Below are 14,180 nucleotides of genomic sequence, written 5' to 3'. Positions count from 1 at the left end.
TCATAAGCCAAGCTTTCGTAATAGTAATATTTTCTTCTTTTCCTTTTTTTTTATATTATATTATTCAATACGATATAGTATCTAATACGATCAACAATGCATTTTATATACCATTAAAAATTAATGAATACAATTCATAATTATATAATGCTATTTAATAAATGTCAATAAAACAACATTACTATGTTCAAACGTATAAATGTTTTGTTATTTATAATAAATAAAAAATATTAGTAAAGTTGAAGTCTACATAGCATGCGTGTTTAAAACGTGTCACATGACTTCATTTTACCGCGCATGGGAAGTGTGCATATTTCTATTGTCTGTGCACGCGCCGCGGCGCCGCGCATCAGTACCATTCTGATAACTGTCACGTGCACGAGGTTCATGTCAGTTTACGGGACCAGTAATGCAAGTTAAGTAAGGAAGTTAATTACTGATTTATTCAAGCTTTCCCTGGTACTCGTTTATGAGCCATTGATGGGTTTATCGAGATGTTTATTTAGTTTTAAGACTAATGCGTCTCCTGGTGAATGCGAGAGAACGGAAAAACAGTGACGCACCTGTAAACACAAAACAATGGCATGTTATCATTGTTCTGACATGCTGAGATGTTCCAACGCATTCAATGTACTTTTCAGGAACTTGCAGTTGCTCACCAATTATACATGGCAATCATTGAGTCATGTGAACTGAGCTGCATGCCCAAATACTTCACATTCAAAATACTTTCCATTTGTAAGAGTATCTTTATCTATGAGGTTAAAAAGGGGAATGACTGAAGAGGTCCACGGGTTCAGTGTGCCCACAAAAAATCTTTCCATTTTTATTTTTAAAAGGTAAGAGGCCCAGAGCATCTATTAACGGATTCAAGAAACTTCTTTAATGTCATTTTTAATGAACATATGAACATAGCATCTAGTCCCAGATATGAGTCTCAGTGTACAAAATTAATATTTTTTCAACCATATGTTTAGGCAAACACGATGCTAAAATAAAACCCGCAGTAGCTTAACAAAATGGGAAGGTATTAACCATGCAAACATAAACATATCTCCAGGTGATTATCCACCTATTAAATATTAACCTCTAGCGCGCCGTGCACATGCACTTTCCGGATATGCTGACATCATGACATGTTATTCTGAAAGTTGCATGAATTCACATAGGCTATAATAAATACACGATTAAGCTATTTATTTGAATATTTATCTATACAATGCACATACATTTAAGCATATGAGGGCGCATTGTGTTTGCCTGGAGAATTACAGTACATCTATCAGTATCATCATATCAGTTTCAATGTGACCTGAGTCCGCCATACCGTGTGTACAGGACTGCACGAGCGCTCAACTGCACTCACTATCATCACACACACTCACACACACGCACTTAGTGGATGAGGATTGTGTGACACTGAACAAAAGTCACTTTCAACAGCAAGCCGCCTCAGACAGGTAAAACAATACAATATCCTTTCATTGCATGCGATAATTTAACGCCTTCTATTGAAATACATTTTTCAATGTGAGATCAGATATTGATTCTCATTGTAAAAGCGAAAGTGTAAGAGGATATCGCCTATATCGGGTCTATTTAAAATACAAAACGAATATCCATTTAAATTGAATAATAAATGAAACATAATACCTTAGATGCGCTATTGTATTCTTAATTAAATATATTAATGTATATTCGTTAAATGCACGCTGACTAAACGCATTTCCTGTCCTCTATATAGGCCTATAGATATAATATAAATACATAAGTCTCGTGACTGATGTTTTTTCATGCTGAATTGAAGCACAGTGCGGGCAGCTTGGTCACACAAGAACATTTTCTGAAATATCTCATTCATTTTGGCAAGCCGATTTGATTTTCATTCATTCTCAGGATATGAACTCTTTCTTGATATTAACAATTAAATTTGAATGGAAGCCTATGGTTACATTTAACTAGAGAAAATACAATTACAGATATCAAGAATTATAGTTTTTACCAGTTGAAGTTTATATATAGCAATCCGTCTGAGTGATGACGTCACTGGTGATGTCAAGAATTCATATTTTTACTAGAGGAAATTGAATTGTTGAAATGTATATCCTGATTAAAAGTCAAAACGGCTTGCCATAGCATGTCCATCTGTTTTGGAATGTGATAGAATAATTTATTTAAGATAGTTTAGTGTCTGTCGAGATAGTTAAAGTTGGATCATAGCCTATCTGTATCTGTATCTGCATGTCTTAAAGGGACCGCGCGAGTCATCATGGCTGAGGACATCCAGCAGAAACTGGAGAAGTACCGCACGGCACCTTTCGATGCCCGTTTCCCGAACCAGAACCAGACGAAAAACTGCTGGCAGAATTACCTGGGTCAGTCATATACAGGACACATTAATTACAGTCTCTAATATGCCAAAACTTGTGTACCGTGCGGCACAGTGTAGCCTAATGAATGACTTTCAGGTCTACACATCAAATACTATAGAATATTTAAGGGACTTTGGTCTACATTGAAAATACTTTTTAAACAGAATTTGTTGTTATATGGTATTAAAAAAAATTCAACTTACTTTTGGTCGATTCGGATCCCAATGGAAAGCGCTCGAGCGACTTTAATACCTTCTTTTAGACAAACGCGATTTTAGTTCACTGGCGCTCTAAAAACTTTTATGATTAATTAATAAAATTCTGTTCGAAACATACACTACCAGACAAAAATTTGGGGTCAACTTTAAGTTCATGATTTTTGAGAAAAAAATAATTAAAATTATTCAGCAAGACCGATCAAAAGAGACCATGTAGAAATCTCGCCTAGGGTGCCAAAAAGGCTAGAAACGGCCCTGCACACACACACACACATTATATACATACACACCTAAACTTATATAGGCCAACACACACACACACACACACACACACACACACGCGGTTTCCACAAAATAATGAAGCAGTACAACTGTTTTCAACATTAATAATAATCAGAAATGTTTCTTAAGCATCAAATCATCATATTAGAATGATTTCTGAAGGATCATGTGACACTGAAGACTGGAGTAATGATGCTGAAAATTCAGCTTTGATCACTTTGGTTTTAACTATTTTTTTCTCAAATTAATACAAACTTGGTGTGCAGAAGAGACTTTCAAAAACATTTTAAAAATCTTATCGACCCCAAACATTTTAACAGTAGTGTATGTAAATTTCCAACCCAAAATCAAAAGGTGGGGAAAAAAGGAAAATACAATTTTGCATAAAGATAATGAGGCCTGGAACCGTTGAAATTTGTTGCATTTTTCTATTATTTTCAAGCACATTTGAAATGGAACCTGTATGCTTTTTTGAGATTCACCTTCAAGGAATACCATGAAATTACCATAGTACCATATCCCTCCAAAAAAAAATCTAATTATTATTATTTTTTATTATATAGATTTTCATCGATGCCAAAAATCTCTGGATGCCAAAGGTGTGGACACAGCCCCATGTGACTGGTACAAGAGGGTCTACAAGTCTATCTGCCCTCTCTCCTGGGTAAATATCCCCTCATTCCCAACTTCTGTCCAAAGCATAAGCAGCAGAGTTGTGCATAAAGACCATTACTCTCAATATTTGCTGTCGTTCAGATCGAGAAATGGGACTCTCAGAGGGACGACGGCACGTTCCCAGGAAAGATCTGAAGATCTCCAAAACACTGCATCGGGGGAACCGAAGCGCTTCTGTCTGTGGTCTCGTCTCACCCCAGCCGAACAGGGCCTTATCAAAGATAGTTCAAAACTGCAGCTGTCCGGCTGGAGGATGAGATAGATTGTTAATGTCATTCCTTATATAAAAATGTGTTGCATATTCTGCATTAAATTCTCAGGCATTGAAATGTGATTCTGTTGTTGCGTGCTTCATGGAGTCCCTGTCAAGCATATGGGTAGCAATATTCAATTTGAAATGTAATATGCAAAATGATAATGCAATATGTAAAATGACGATGCATTTCTGTATTTAAATTAAAATTTTCCATTACATTTGTGCAACGTTTGGTGCAAAGGTTCAATTATATAATTTTCATTTGCCATTTCATACACTAGTTTTAATATGTAAATTGAATACATATTTTAATGTTTTATAAGTTGCAAAATGAAAATGAAAATGTATTAAAGAAATGATTGAATCTGTTTAACATGTTCAAGCAAAAACTGTAGCAAATTGATCATTTAAATGTTATTTTTCTTAATTGCATTTACACTCACAGTCAAGACACTTGCGATTGCATTTTCATTAAATGTCCCGCAACGAATGTAGCAAAATTAATGTGCAAATTGAAAATGCATTCTGAGCCTATCACGTCCCCGTCCCGCTCTTGTCAATCAAATGTAAACTCAAATACAGAAATGCATTGCCATTTTACATATTGCATTGTCATTTTGCATATTATATTTCAAATTGAATATTGCTACTCGTATGCTTCCGTACTCAACAACAATTTTTGCTAGGCATCCAATGCATGTTGCACAAAAAAACCAATGGGCATCAGCAGTTCCAGTCCTAATGGCTGGAATGTACAGCAAACACAGTGCGTTAGTCAACCTGGAAAAGATCGTACAGATTATCGGGATTATACACTGAGCACTTATGAGGAAGAACTAAATAGCTGGATTTGCCAAAGCTCACCAGGTTAGAAGCATCAAATCTTTAAAGATTTGAGTTTTTTTAAGGGACTTAAATAAAGTAGATGTTCAGACGGTCTCTCCCTGTTTAAGTTGGCAGTTCTTGGCAAGTCATAAGCATCTAGGTAACATTCAATAAACCATTTGTTTTGTCCAAACGCAAGTTTTTGAGCGACTGACAAAGCAATGTCACTCCTATTAGAATCATCAAATCTCTCAACAACTGCTCTAGACTTAACATGAATTTTCCCGTTCATTCATTCTGATGAAAACTGGATTTCTAATGGAAAAATCACCATTGAAGGTCCAGTTTGCTCAAGGATTAGGATTAATCCATTTTACAATATGTAGTTTTGAAAGTATTACAGACCTCAATCTCAGTTTATGCTGCTGTAAATGATTTCTGCATCAAGCTGAATTACAAAAATAATTAACTTTTCTCTCAAGTTCAAGTCTTGATTTACATTTGCACAGCAAAAACAAAAATAGGACGAACAATAAAGTTATAGGTGATATTTAATCATATTTACAGGGGCTTTAATTTGAGGTAAACTGGCAGCATTTGCATAATAGTTGTAAGTGTTTTGAATGAAATGTGAAAGGCTTAGAAATTGTGTAAATCTGAAATATTGTAAGTATTGTCATGTTGCTGATATATTACGAAATTTCTACACAATTAGACTGTTGAAATATTTCAAATATGGCTGTAGGATATACAATCTATTAATTAATTTTATCCCAAGTGTAACAACATGAAAAGAAATGTACTGGTGAACACTACGCATTACCTTCGATCCAAAATCACAAGACATGGTTGAAAGTACACTTACTTTAAGAAGACTCAAGTATAATACAACAACATCATAGCAAAAACAAACATAAAGCTTTATCATACAGTTGGAGTGTGTGTTTCTGTGTTGAGGTCACTGAGTTTTCCAAATATTCCCAGAGGGAAGAAGAGAAAGGAAACCTGCTTTCATAAGCCCTGTCGTCTTGCTCTCAGTATCGCTGCTTTCCGTGTTTCCGTGTGTCCGTCATGCAGGTTTTGGGCCGCAGAGCTGAAATTAAACACATTCAGTCTCATTTTTAGTGAAAGTTTTCTTTTATGGTAGGCTTAAGAGTTAATCATCATATTTGCTTAACCCTTGTGTTATGTTGCGGGTCAATTTGACCCGTTTAGATTTTATAGTTGCTGGAAATACTGGTTAACCTTTGTTTTTTTTCTTGATATTTTGTGACTTTTTCTCATTTATCATCATGAACATGCATGCAAAGTTTCAACATGCTAGTGTTTTTTGACATATACAAACAAAATTACTGTTCCTTTTGTGATGTTCGCGGGTCAATTTGACCCGCATATTTTAACGCTCTAAGGCAACTGTACGGACCCAAAATAATAACATTTCTTGGTTATACTTTGTTATTTTTTTACTACCTTATGAAGCTAAAAAATTAGGTTTTCCACACTTATTTTAATACAGAAAAATATTTTGTCAGCCACAGATGGTAAAAATTACCTATCATTTATTTTTTCAAGCGACCTGAAATAATATTAAATCTTTTTTTTTTTTTTTGATATTTTGTGACTTTTTGCATTTATCTTCATGAACATGCATGCAAAGTTTCAACATGCTGGTGTTTTTTTTTTTGACATATACAAACAAAATTACTATTACGTTTGTGATGTTCGCAGGTCAATTTGACCCCCATAGGCTATTCAAAAGCAACTGTACAAACACAACATAAAAACATTTATTTTATGTATCAACTGGGCATCAACTCCAGTTCTAAAGTGTAAGTGTATCTAAAAGTGCTCTAACCCAAACCAAACACACTTGAAAAAGCTAAATCATGGTGTTCAGAGTTAATTGCAAATTACAAATGAAAATCTTTGACAGACGCAGATAGTAAAATAAGCTCTCATTTATATATTCAAGATATCTGAAATATCTTGAGACTTCGACATAGACTACAGGAAAAATTAGCTCAGATTAATTGATTAATTGTTCAGTTATGATGTTCTAAGCAAAAAAAAAAAAAAAGTAAAAAAAAAATGTATATTCAAATATATATAAATATAATGTATATTCAAATTTTGTCAAAGCAAAACAGTTTTAAAAAATGGTTAAAAAACATTTTCATTAAATCATATCTTCAGATATATATTTTTTGGAATATTTGACAAATGTTGATATTAAAAGTTTACAGTTTGTACCTGAATCTTTGTTGTTTTTCATAGTGTGATTTTTGAGGAATTGTATTGATTCCAATGCGGGTCAATTTGACCCGGACCATAAGGGGAGTGCACAGAATTCCAACATAACACAAGGGTTAATCTAAAACAACGGAAGTGCATGCATGTCCTCGTCAAGCTAATTAAACATGCGTGTGATGATGATTTTGTGCACCTGGGTCCGCTGTCTGCTTCTTCTTGTGCTGGTGAATGATCTGATTCTCGTTGGTCAATTTCACATCCTGGTCCTCCACATGATTGCTATAATAAATGACATTCCATCAATGAGTTTGGTAACACTTTACAATAAGGTTCCTTTATTAAACATTAGTAAATGTATTAACTAACATGAACTAACAATGAGCAATACATTTACTACTGTTTTTGTTAATCTTTGTTAATGTTAGTTAATGAAAATAAAGCTGTTCATTGTCTGTTCATGTTAGTTCACAGTGCATTACCTAATGTTAACAAGATTTTAATAAAGTATTAGTAAATGTTGAAATTAACATTAACAAAGATGAACAAATGCTGTATAAGTGCAGTTCATTATTAGTTAATGTTAACTAATGTAGTTAACTAATGAACCTTATTGTAAAGTGTTACCATGAGTTTGAGTGACACCAGCGCTGTGTCCGAATATACCTAACGTTACTTCCGAACTATATAGTAGGTGAAAAACAGTATGAGAGCTGAGTGTTCAGAAAGAACCCGGACGACCTTCTACTTCTGTCGAGATTCTGAAGTGTGCGTATGATGGACACTTTACTATCCCATGAGGCCACGGGAGGGTAGGCGCGTTTCCAATACAGAATTGTGCAAAACCGATTTTTTCTAAATATCGACAAAACACTATTACGAAATGACGGCGTTTCCATTAACCGATGTAATGCGACTAAAACGTTATCATTTACTCTCACAATAAGTAAAGTCATTCCAAAAATCATGGCAACGGATGTTGGTAGGATTATGTACTATATCCCAGCCACTGCACTAGCCATTATTATTAATCGAAGGGGAAATGTATGTGTGTGTTTCCAAGCATTAATGGTAAGGAGGTGTTTCTGGGTGTTTCTCACTCATTTCTGCTTCGAGGTCTTGATTGTGGCATTTATTTGAGGTTTAGAATCCAGTATTCCTGTAATTCTTTTGTCTTTTATGAATTTAATAAAGAGCTCTGTCTCGTATTCTGTCTAAACACACCGCGTCATCTACGTCAGGTGACCTGTAAATGCACAAAAACTGTTTCCATTGCAGTTTTGCGAAATATTTATTTTTCGAATTGCCTGAAAAACGTCCTCATGCAAGCGTAAAAACTTTTTTGCGATATTGAAGTGTTTCCATTGGCCGTATTTTCAATTCGCAATTTCAATTTGCGCAATTTGAAGGGTAATGGAAACGAGGCTAGTTTCGCAAAAACTCCCATTTATCGCAAAAAAGTTTTTACGCTCGCATGAGGAGGTTTTTCAGGCAATTTGAGAAAGAAATATTTTGCAAATCTGTAATGGAAACACGCCTACTGCAGTGTTCAGCTTCAATCTCAATTAAACACACCCCAGCGAATCAAGGTCTGACTAGACATAGGCAGGTGTGTGTGCTGAGGCAAGTTGGAGCTCAACTCAAGTTTGGACACCCCTTATGCCTTCTACAGATATAAGATCATTATAAATCACACATGGATCTAATAAACTTGGGTACGACATATCAGCAAGTGCTAGTGGTAAACTAATACAGCAAGATGAATCACACTTTAGCAATTGTGGTTTTTATGTGCGCTGAAGGAAAGAGGAGAATATGGACGCGGTCGTTGCTAGGGAAGAGAGGCTAACTTGGGATGCCAATTTTGTAAATGGAGCTTGAGGTGTAAGTAGTTTTAAAGGAATCGTATGTAAGATTGTGGCCAAAACTGGTACTGCAATCACTTTCAATTTACTGTAGAGCGGTGTATCCCCTCCCCCTCCCCCTCCCCCTCCCCCCTGACTCGAGGTTGCCAGATAGGCTGCAGGATCCAGCAGGAACGTAGGCTGCTACAAGGTGCTTTAAACTAGAGCAGAGCTGGCAACCCGGATGCCGAAACACTACTGACTTCGTGATTGGTAGATAGGTGGAGGGTGGAGCATCAGGCCAAAACACAACATGACAACATCAACATCAGTTGAGGGCTGCAACTTCACTTTTAAATGACAATATCCTGGCCGGACTACTGTTGTCAGTGATATAAGTATTTGAAATGAACATGATTTTTTAATGTCTAGTGACATATCAGGGCCATTTTATGATTAATTGAAATACATTTCTTACATGCAGTTCCTTTAAGGTTAAGCGCCATTTCATGTCGCATTTTTATAGTCTAGTTAGATGTAGGTTATAGCAGCAAACACACTGTGAGATGATCATGCTGAATTTATGACACTGTTAGTATATTATCTCAGGCTATCTTTGGTCGCAAGACCGTGACAACGGCCGTATGTACCGGGTATTATTACAGAATATGATTTTGTATGCAGCGAGCCACTTGTTTACAATGGACACAAAATCATGGGACAAAAACACAGCCTGAAAGTGAACCGTTGACCAGATGAATGAAGATAAGAGAGATCACAGAGTCTCATACAGTTTATACACACACACACACACACAGTTTCTCTTGTCATCATCTGGTCTGTTTAGCATCATGCCCAGGGCATGAGAGAGAGCGATCAGGTCAAACAATGAGTCAGTCAACAACAGCAGTTGTGTGTGTGTGTGTGTGTTTTGTCTGAGTTTGGCATTGAGTGCTCTCCTTAAGGTGTGTGTGTGTGTGTGTGTGTGTGTTTAATGCATTTATAAGTGTGTTTAACTCATGCAATCTTCAATATAGAGGTTACAAAAGCCTGATGCAATCAAAAACATCTTTAAGATCCACATTTCTGTAGAAAAAGCATCTACACATTGATGAATCAAACATTACAATTGAACTAAAAACAGTTTGTCATTATTTACATGACCTCAGATCAGGGTTGCCAACTGTCCCGTATTAGCCGGGACGTCCCGTATATTGGGCCTAATTGATTTGTCCCGTTTACTGACACTGATCTAACCACTGACCGATACAACAGCAACACGACACTTGAGAATGATCACGACACCAGTCATCATCCAATCACGCGCATCAGACCATACCAATAACAAATTGAGTTTGATTTGTGAACAGAATCCTCAGCCGTCACTTTCTCTGTCCACGTTTTGATTTCGGCAAATCAGTTTTGGCGAATGCAAACAATGTGATTATTGTTCATGAGTCCAACATCCATTTTTTTTTTAAGGGTTCTTTGATGAATAGAAAGTTCAAAAGAGATTTATCTGAAATAGAAAGCTTTTCTTACAGTAAAAATGTCTTTACTGTCACTTTGATTCATTTAATGCAGGGGTGCTCAATCCTGCTCCTGGCGATCGACTGTCCTGCACAGTTCATCTCCAACCCTAATCAAACACACCTGCAACCAATTAACCGTCTTCAGGATCACTTGAAAATTAAAGGCAGGTGTGTTTGATTAGGGTTGGAGATGAACTGTGCAGGACAGTCGATCGGCAGGAGCAGGATTGGGCACCCCTGATTTAATGCATCCTTGCTGAATAAAAGTAGGCCATTACTTTCTTTACACAAAAAAAAATTCTTACTGACCTCAAACGTTTGAACTGTAGTGTCTGATGTTAAAAAAGCTTTCTATTTCGCATAAATGCTTTTATTTTGAACAATGGTTTGTGTGTAATGTGACATTTCTTGTATGATTCTTTTTAGAATTAAATTATACATAAATAGGTTAACAAGTGTGTATGTCTGAGAACCTTTTATACACACATACTTAACTGCAGACACTGAGATGTATGTGATACACATATAATATTTTGAGTGTCCCTTATTTTCCTATGAAGAACCACGATTGTCCCGTTTTTTCCTTTTCTGAAGTTGGCAAACCTACCTCAGATCGTTATAAACAAAAGCATCATAAGTGTTGTGTTTGTACCTGGTAACTGTGCTCTTCTCTCGGTGTGTGATCCGCGTGTTGTCTGAGAACAGTATGGTGTGGTAAGGAACGACGGGATCCAGGGTCGGCAGAATTCCCCGAGAAACGTTTTTCACACACTCTAAAATCCCATTATAGACCAACAGGTCATCGACTAGGAGCTAAAACAACAAACACACACAACACTGAGCTCAGGTCAAAACAGACCAAGCATTTCAGATGCAGAATGAACAAGCATACAAACATATTTCTGTGTAAAGGTCTGTTCTCACACTGATCATTTAGATTTTGGTTCAGCAAGGACCAATTAAATTGATTGAAAGTGACCGATATACGGTAAGACAATTATACAACAGATATAAGACATTTATAATGTTACAAAAAAATTATATTTCAAATAAATGCTCTTCTTCCTTAAGAACTTCCTAAAGAATCCTGAAAAAAAAAAAATCACTGTTTCCACAAAAATATGAAAATACTGTTTTCGACATTAATAATAATCAGAAATGTTTCTTGAGGTGCCACATGCATAACATTTTAGAGTTGTGTGTGTGTGTGTGTGTTTTACCCCAAATTCCTTGACTCCTCGTTGAGGTGTTTTGGAATAGTTCCATAATTTAATCATAGAAATAGTCATTGGCTGGTCAAAGATGACATAGACACGGTTCACCTGAAGAGACGCATAAATGAGAGAGTGGAATGTAACAATAAGGCACAATTTTTGACCAGTTCATGAGCATATTTTACTATAAATCACAGAAACCTTCAGATGATTCCTATGGGATGTTTTGTAAGGATACACTCTTAGAAGAAAAGGTTCTACATAGCCTTCACAAGCTTTTCGGGGTTAAAATTATGGGATCATTTTATGGATTCAATTTGAATTATTTAATTTTGTTTTATGCATTTATTTATTTTGATTAAATTTCATGAATTGAACAACTTGTAAACATACTTTATCACTGGAAAAAAATGTAATATCCTGTTAAACATTAAAGTATTATGCAATCATGTAAGACATTTTTGCTCATATAGAACCTTTTGGCATTAAGTGTTCTTTATATTGAGTCAAGAACCCTTGAGTTGTATATAGATTTAGTGTATGATCTCATATTCACACACAGTTTGTCCTCACCAGTCCAGGCAGCACTGGCGCGAGCCACATGTGTCGCCCATCATGTGTGTTATTGATCCCATCTATCAGTTTATCAGGTGTGCGGACGTCACCACACACGTTCTCTAACACATTCACGCTGTCAGGGAACGCAGAGATGTCTGCGTAACAAACTGTTCAAGAAAATTACTTTATTTAAGCTGTTAAGTGTCTAAATCCTGAGTAGTGTCAAGTTACATTTATATAACACTTTATACAATACAGAATGTTTCAAAGCAGCTAAAACAGACAATAACTGTCAATGTTGCAAAATTCATCAATGAAACAATGTGATATGAAATATGAAATAAATTCAATGTCAGCAGTAAAGCAGCTCTACAGAAGATAACAGTGTCATAACAGCTCATATTAAGTGTGGATTCAATTCAGTTCAATGTTCATCAGTTATGAAACTAACTCATTCTATAATAAAGCAGCTCTACAAAAGAGAAGTGTGTATGTGTGTGCAATTTATATGATTTATGAGGACACAAATTTGTATAATGACATGGATCTTAGACTGATATTACAACGTAAATGTGGTTTACGAGGACATTTCCTGAGTCCTCATAATTAAAATGGCTTAAAAAACATACTAAACAACGTTTTATTAAAAATTTAAAAATGCAGAAAGTTTTCTGTGATTGGTAGATTTAGTGTAGGGGGATAGAATATACAGTTTGTACAGTATAAAAACCATTACGCCTTTAGAATGTCCTCGTAATGATAGGTAGACCAACATGTGTGTGTGTGTGTGTGTGTGTGTGTGTGTGGCCACTGTATGCATGTGTACATGCTCATAAGGATACTGTTGTCACTGAGCGGTATCTTCTGATTATTCTGGTCATAGAACTCCAGTCCATTAAGGCCGATATAGTACGGGTCGCCCCACGTTGTCAACAACTGCAACTGGAAGATAACTAACACACATTCGGTCAAGGAAAAACTCATCACATACACATACAGAAACGATCCAAATGCATGGATCAATGGAAAAATGGAAAAAAAACTTTTGTAATGACAAATAATACATTTATGACTAATAGTGTTAACTTTGCTTGTAACACTTCTTTTTAAAGGCTGTGCCATCAGGACAGATGTAATGTGAGGAACTGATATTTTTAATAAACCATAAAGTGAGCAAAAGTGAGGAGGATACATCCACACGGCCTCAATGGAGCTTCATAATCCATACTGGCCAACTCATCTCTCCGGGTCCCACCCCTGAAAGCACACATTGTCTTGTCTTATTATCTAACATTTTTGAAGCAAAAATGTGTGTAATAATATCCGAAGCTTGCTGTACCAGTGAGCATGCGTGTCATCTGTGTTTTTGCTGGTGGCAGTGAGGGCGGCAGTGCCCATGTTGGACTGAAGGTAGTCTATGAACAGAACCTCCTGTGCGAAGTCGAAGTGGCAATTCCCCGGACCTTTGCGAATGAGAAACCCCTCGAGAGGAGAAATACACACTCCGTCCAGGAACACGTGCACAACCTTCACCTGGAGGACACACAAAAGCACATGATGTGAGTGCTTAAAGTAGTGTGTGCTTATGTAGTGTAATATAGCTGTTTGTGAAGGTCTGCAAAGTTTCAAAGATCACAGTGCAGAATAAATGGATTATTGTCTCTCAAAAAAAAATGAACCAATTCTGAACTTCATGAAAGGAGTCGTCAGTGATTCCAGTCTTACTTCCTGCTCAAACCAACAATACATTTGTAACAAATGTTAAGAAGACGCTGTTTTCTGGGTACAAAAGCAAATCCACTTTGATGCACTTCCAAAGATTTAGGACTCAAATTGATGCAGTAAAACCGACACCATCGTTACGGTTCGTATTAATGTGTATCAAGTGCTGAGGAAGAGCTGAACTTCAGATATGATAATGGATGTTTCATTTCTGACACACTCTTTAAGCAGTCGACCAATCACAACAGACTGGGTCATCTGACCAATCAGAGCAGAGCAGCTCTCGGAAAGGAGGGGTTTAGAGAGAATTAATCGTTTATTGAACCGTTTCAGACACTGTAAGAAAAGAGCTGATGCTGCAATAGATATTATGAGAAAATTAGTGTTTTTTGACCTTTGAACCATGTAAACCTATTGTAGGAGACTCCAAAACAA

The 14,180-nt window shown here is 36.2% G+C and overlaps 2 protein-coding genes across 4 annotated transcripts in view; one reads left to right on the top strand and one right to left on the bottom strand.

Annotated features, from left to right (window-relative positions):
• The first annotated feature begins 351 nt into the window (after positions 1 to 351).
• On the top strand, positions 352 to 3,881 carry cox6b1 (cytochrome c oxidase subunit 6B1). Its single transcript, XM_084103195.1, has 4 exons — positions 352 to 1,460; positions 2,253 to 2,375; positions 3,436 to 3,536; positions 3,629 to 3,881. The coding sequence occupies exons 2-4, from the start codon at positions 2,270 to 2,272 to the stop codon at positions 3,680 to 3,682; spliced, it is 261 nt and encodes an 86-aa protein (XP_083959321.1). The 5' UTR covers positions 352 to 1,460; positions 2,253 to 2,269; the 3' UTR covers positions 3,683 to 3,881.
• A 1,280-nt stretch (positions 3,882 to 5,161) lies between these two features.
• katnip (katanin interacting protein) overlaps positions 5,162 to 14,180 on the bottom strand; it is a 30,800-nt gene continuing 21,781 nt past the window's right edge. For all 3 annotated transcript variants that reach the window (XM_084103190.1, XM_084103188.1, XM_084103189.1), the window contains 8 exons: positions 13,363 to 13,556; positions 13,216 to 13,280; positions 12,866 to 12,976; positions 12,039 to 12,178; positions 11,472 to 11,573; positions 10,904 to 11,064; positions 7,072 to 7,157; positions 5,162 to 5,721 (listed from right to left, as the gene is read on the bottom strand). In XM_084103190.1, coding sequence (XP_083959316.1) covers positions 5,663 to 5,721; positions 7,072 to 7,157; positions 10,904 to 11,064; positions 11,472 to 11,573; positions 12,039 to 12,178; positions 12,866 to 12,976; positions 13,216 to 13,280; positions 13,363 to 13,556 — 918 coding nt within the window. In that variant the 3' untranslated portion in view covers positions 5,162 to 5,662. The remainder of the gene's footprint in view (positions 5,722 to 7,071; positions 7,158 to 10,903; positions 11,065 to 11,471; positions 11,574 to 12,038; positions 12,179 to 12,865; positions 12,977 to 13,215; positions 13,281 to 13,362; positions 13,557 to 14,180) is intronic.

This window comes from Abramis brama (genome assembly GCF_963993115.1).
Source record: "Abramis brama genome assembly, chromosome: 24".
Lineage (NCBI taxonomy): Eukaryota > Metazoa > Chordata > Actinopteri > Cypriniformes > Leuciscidae > Abramis > Abramis brama.
This window is presented reverse-complemented; position numbering and strand designations above follow the sequence as displayed.

Coding starts and splice junctions, on each gene's coding strand:
- cox6b1 (XM_084103195.1), top strand. CDS start 2,270: ATGGCTGAGGACATCCAGCAGAAACTGGAGAAGTACCGCACGGCACCT. Junction 2,376..3,435: donor CTGCTGGCAGAATTACCTGG/GTCAGTCATATA, acceptor TTTATTATATAG/ATTTTCATCGATGCCAAAAA. Junction 3,537..3,628: donor CTATCTGCCCTCTCTCCTGG/GTAAATATCCCC, acceptor GCTGTCGTTCAG/ATCGAGAAATGGGACTCTCA.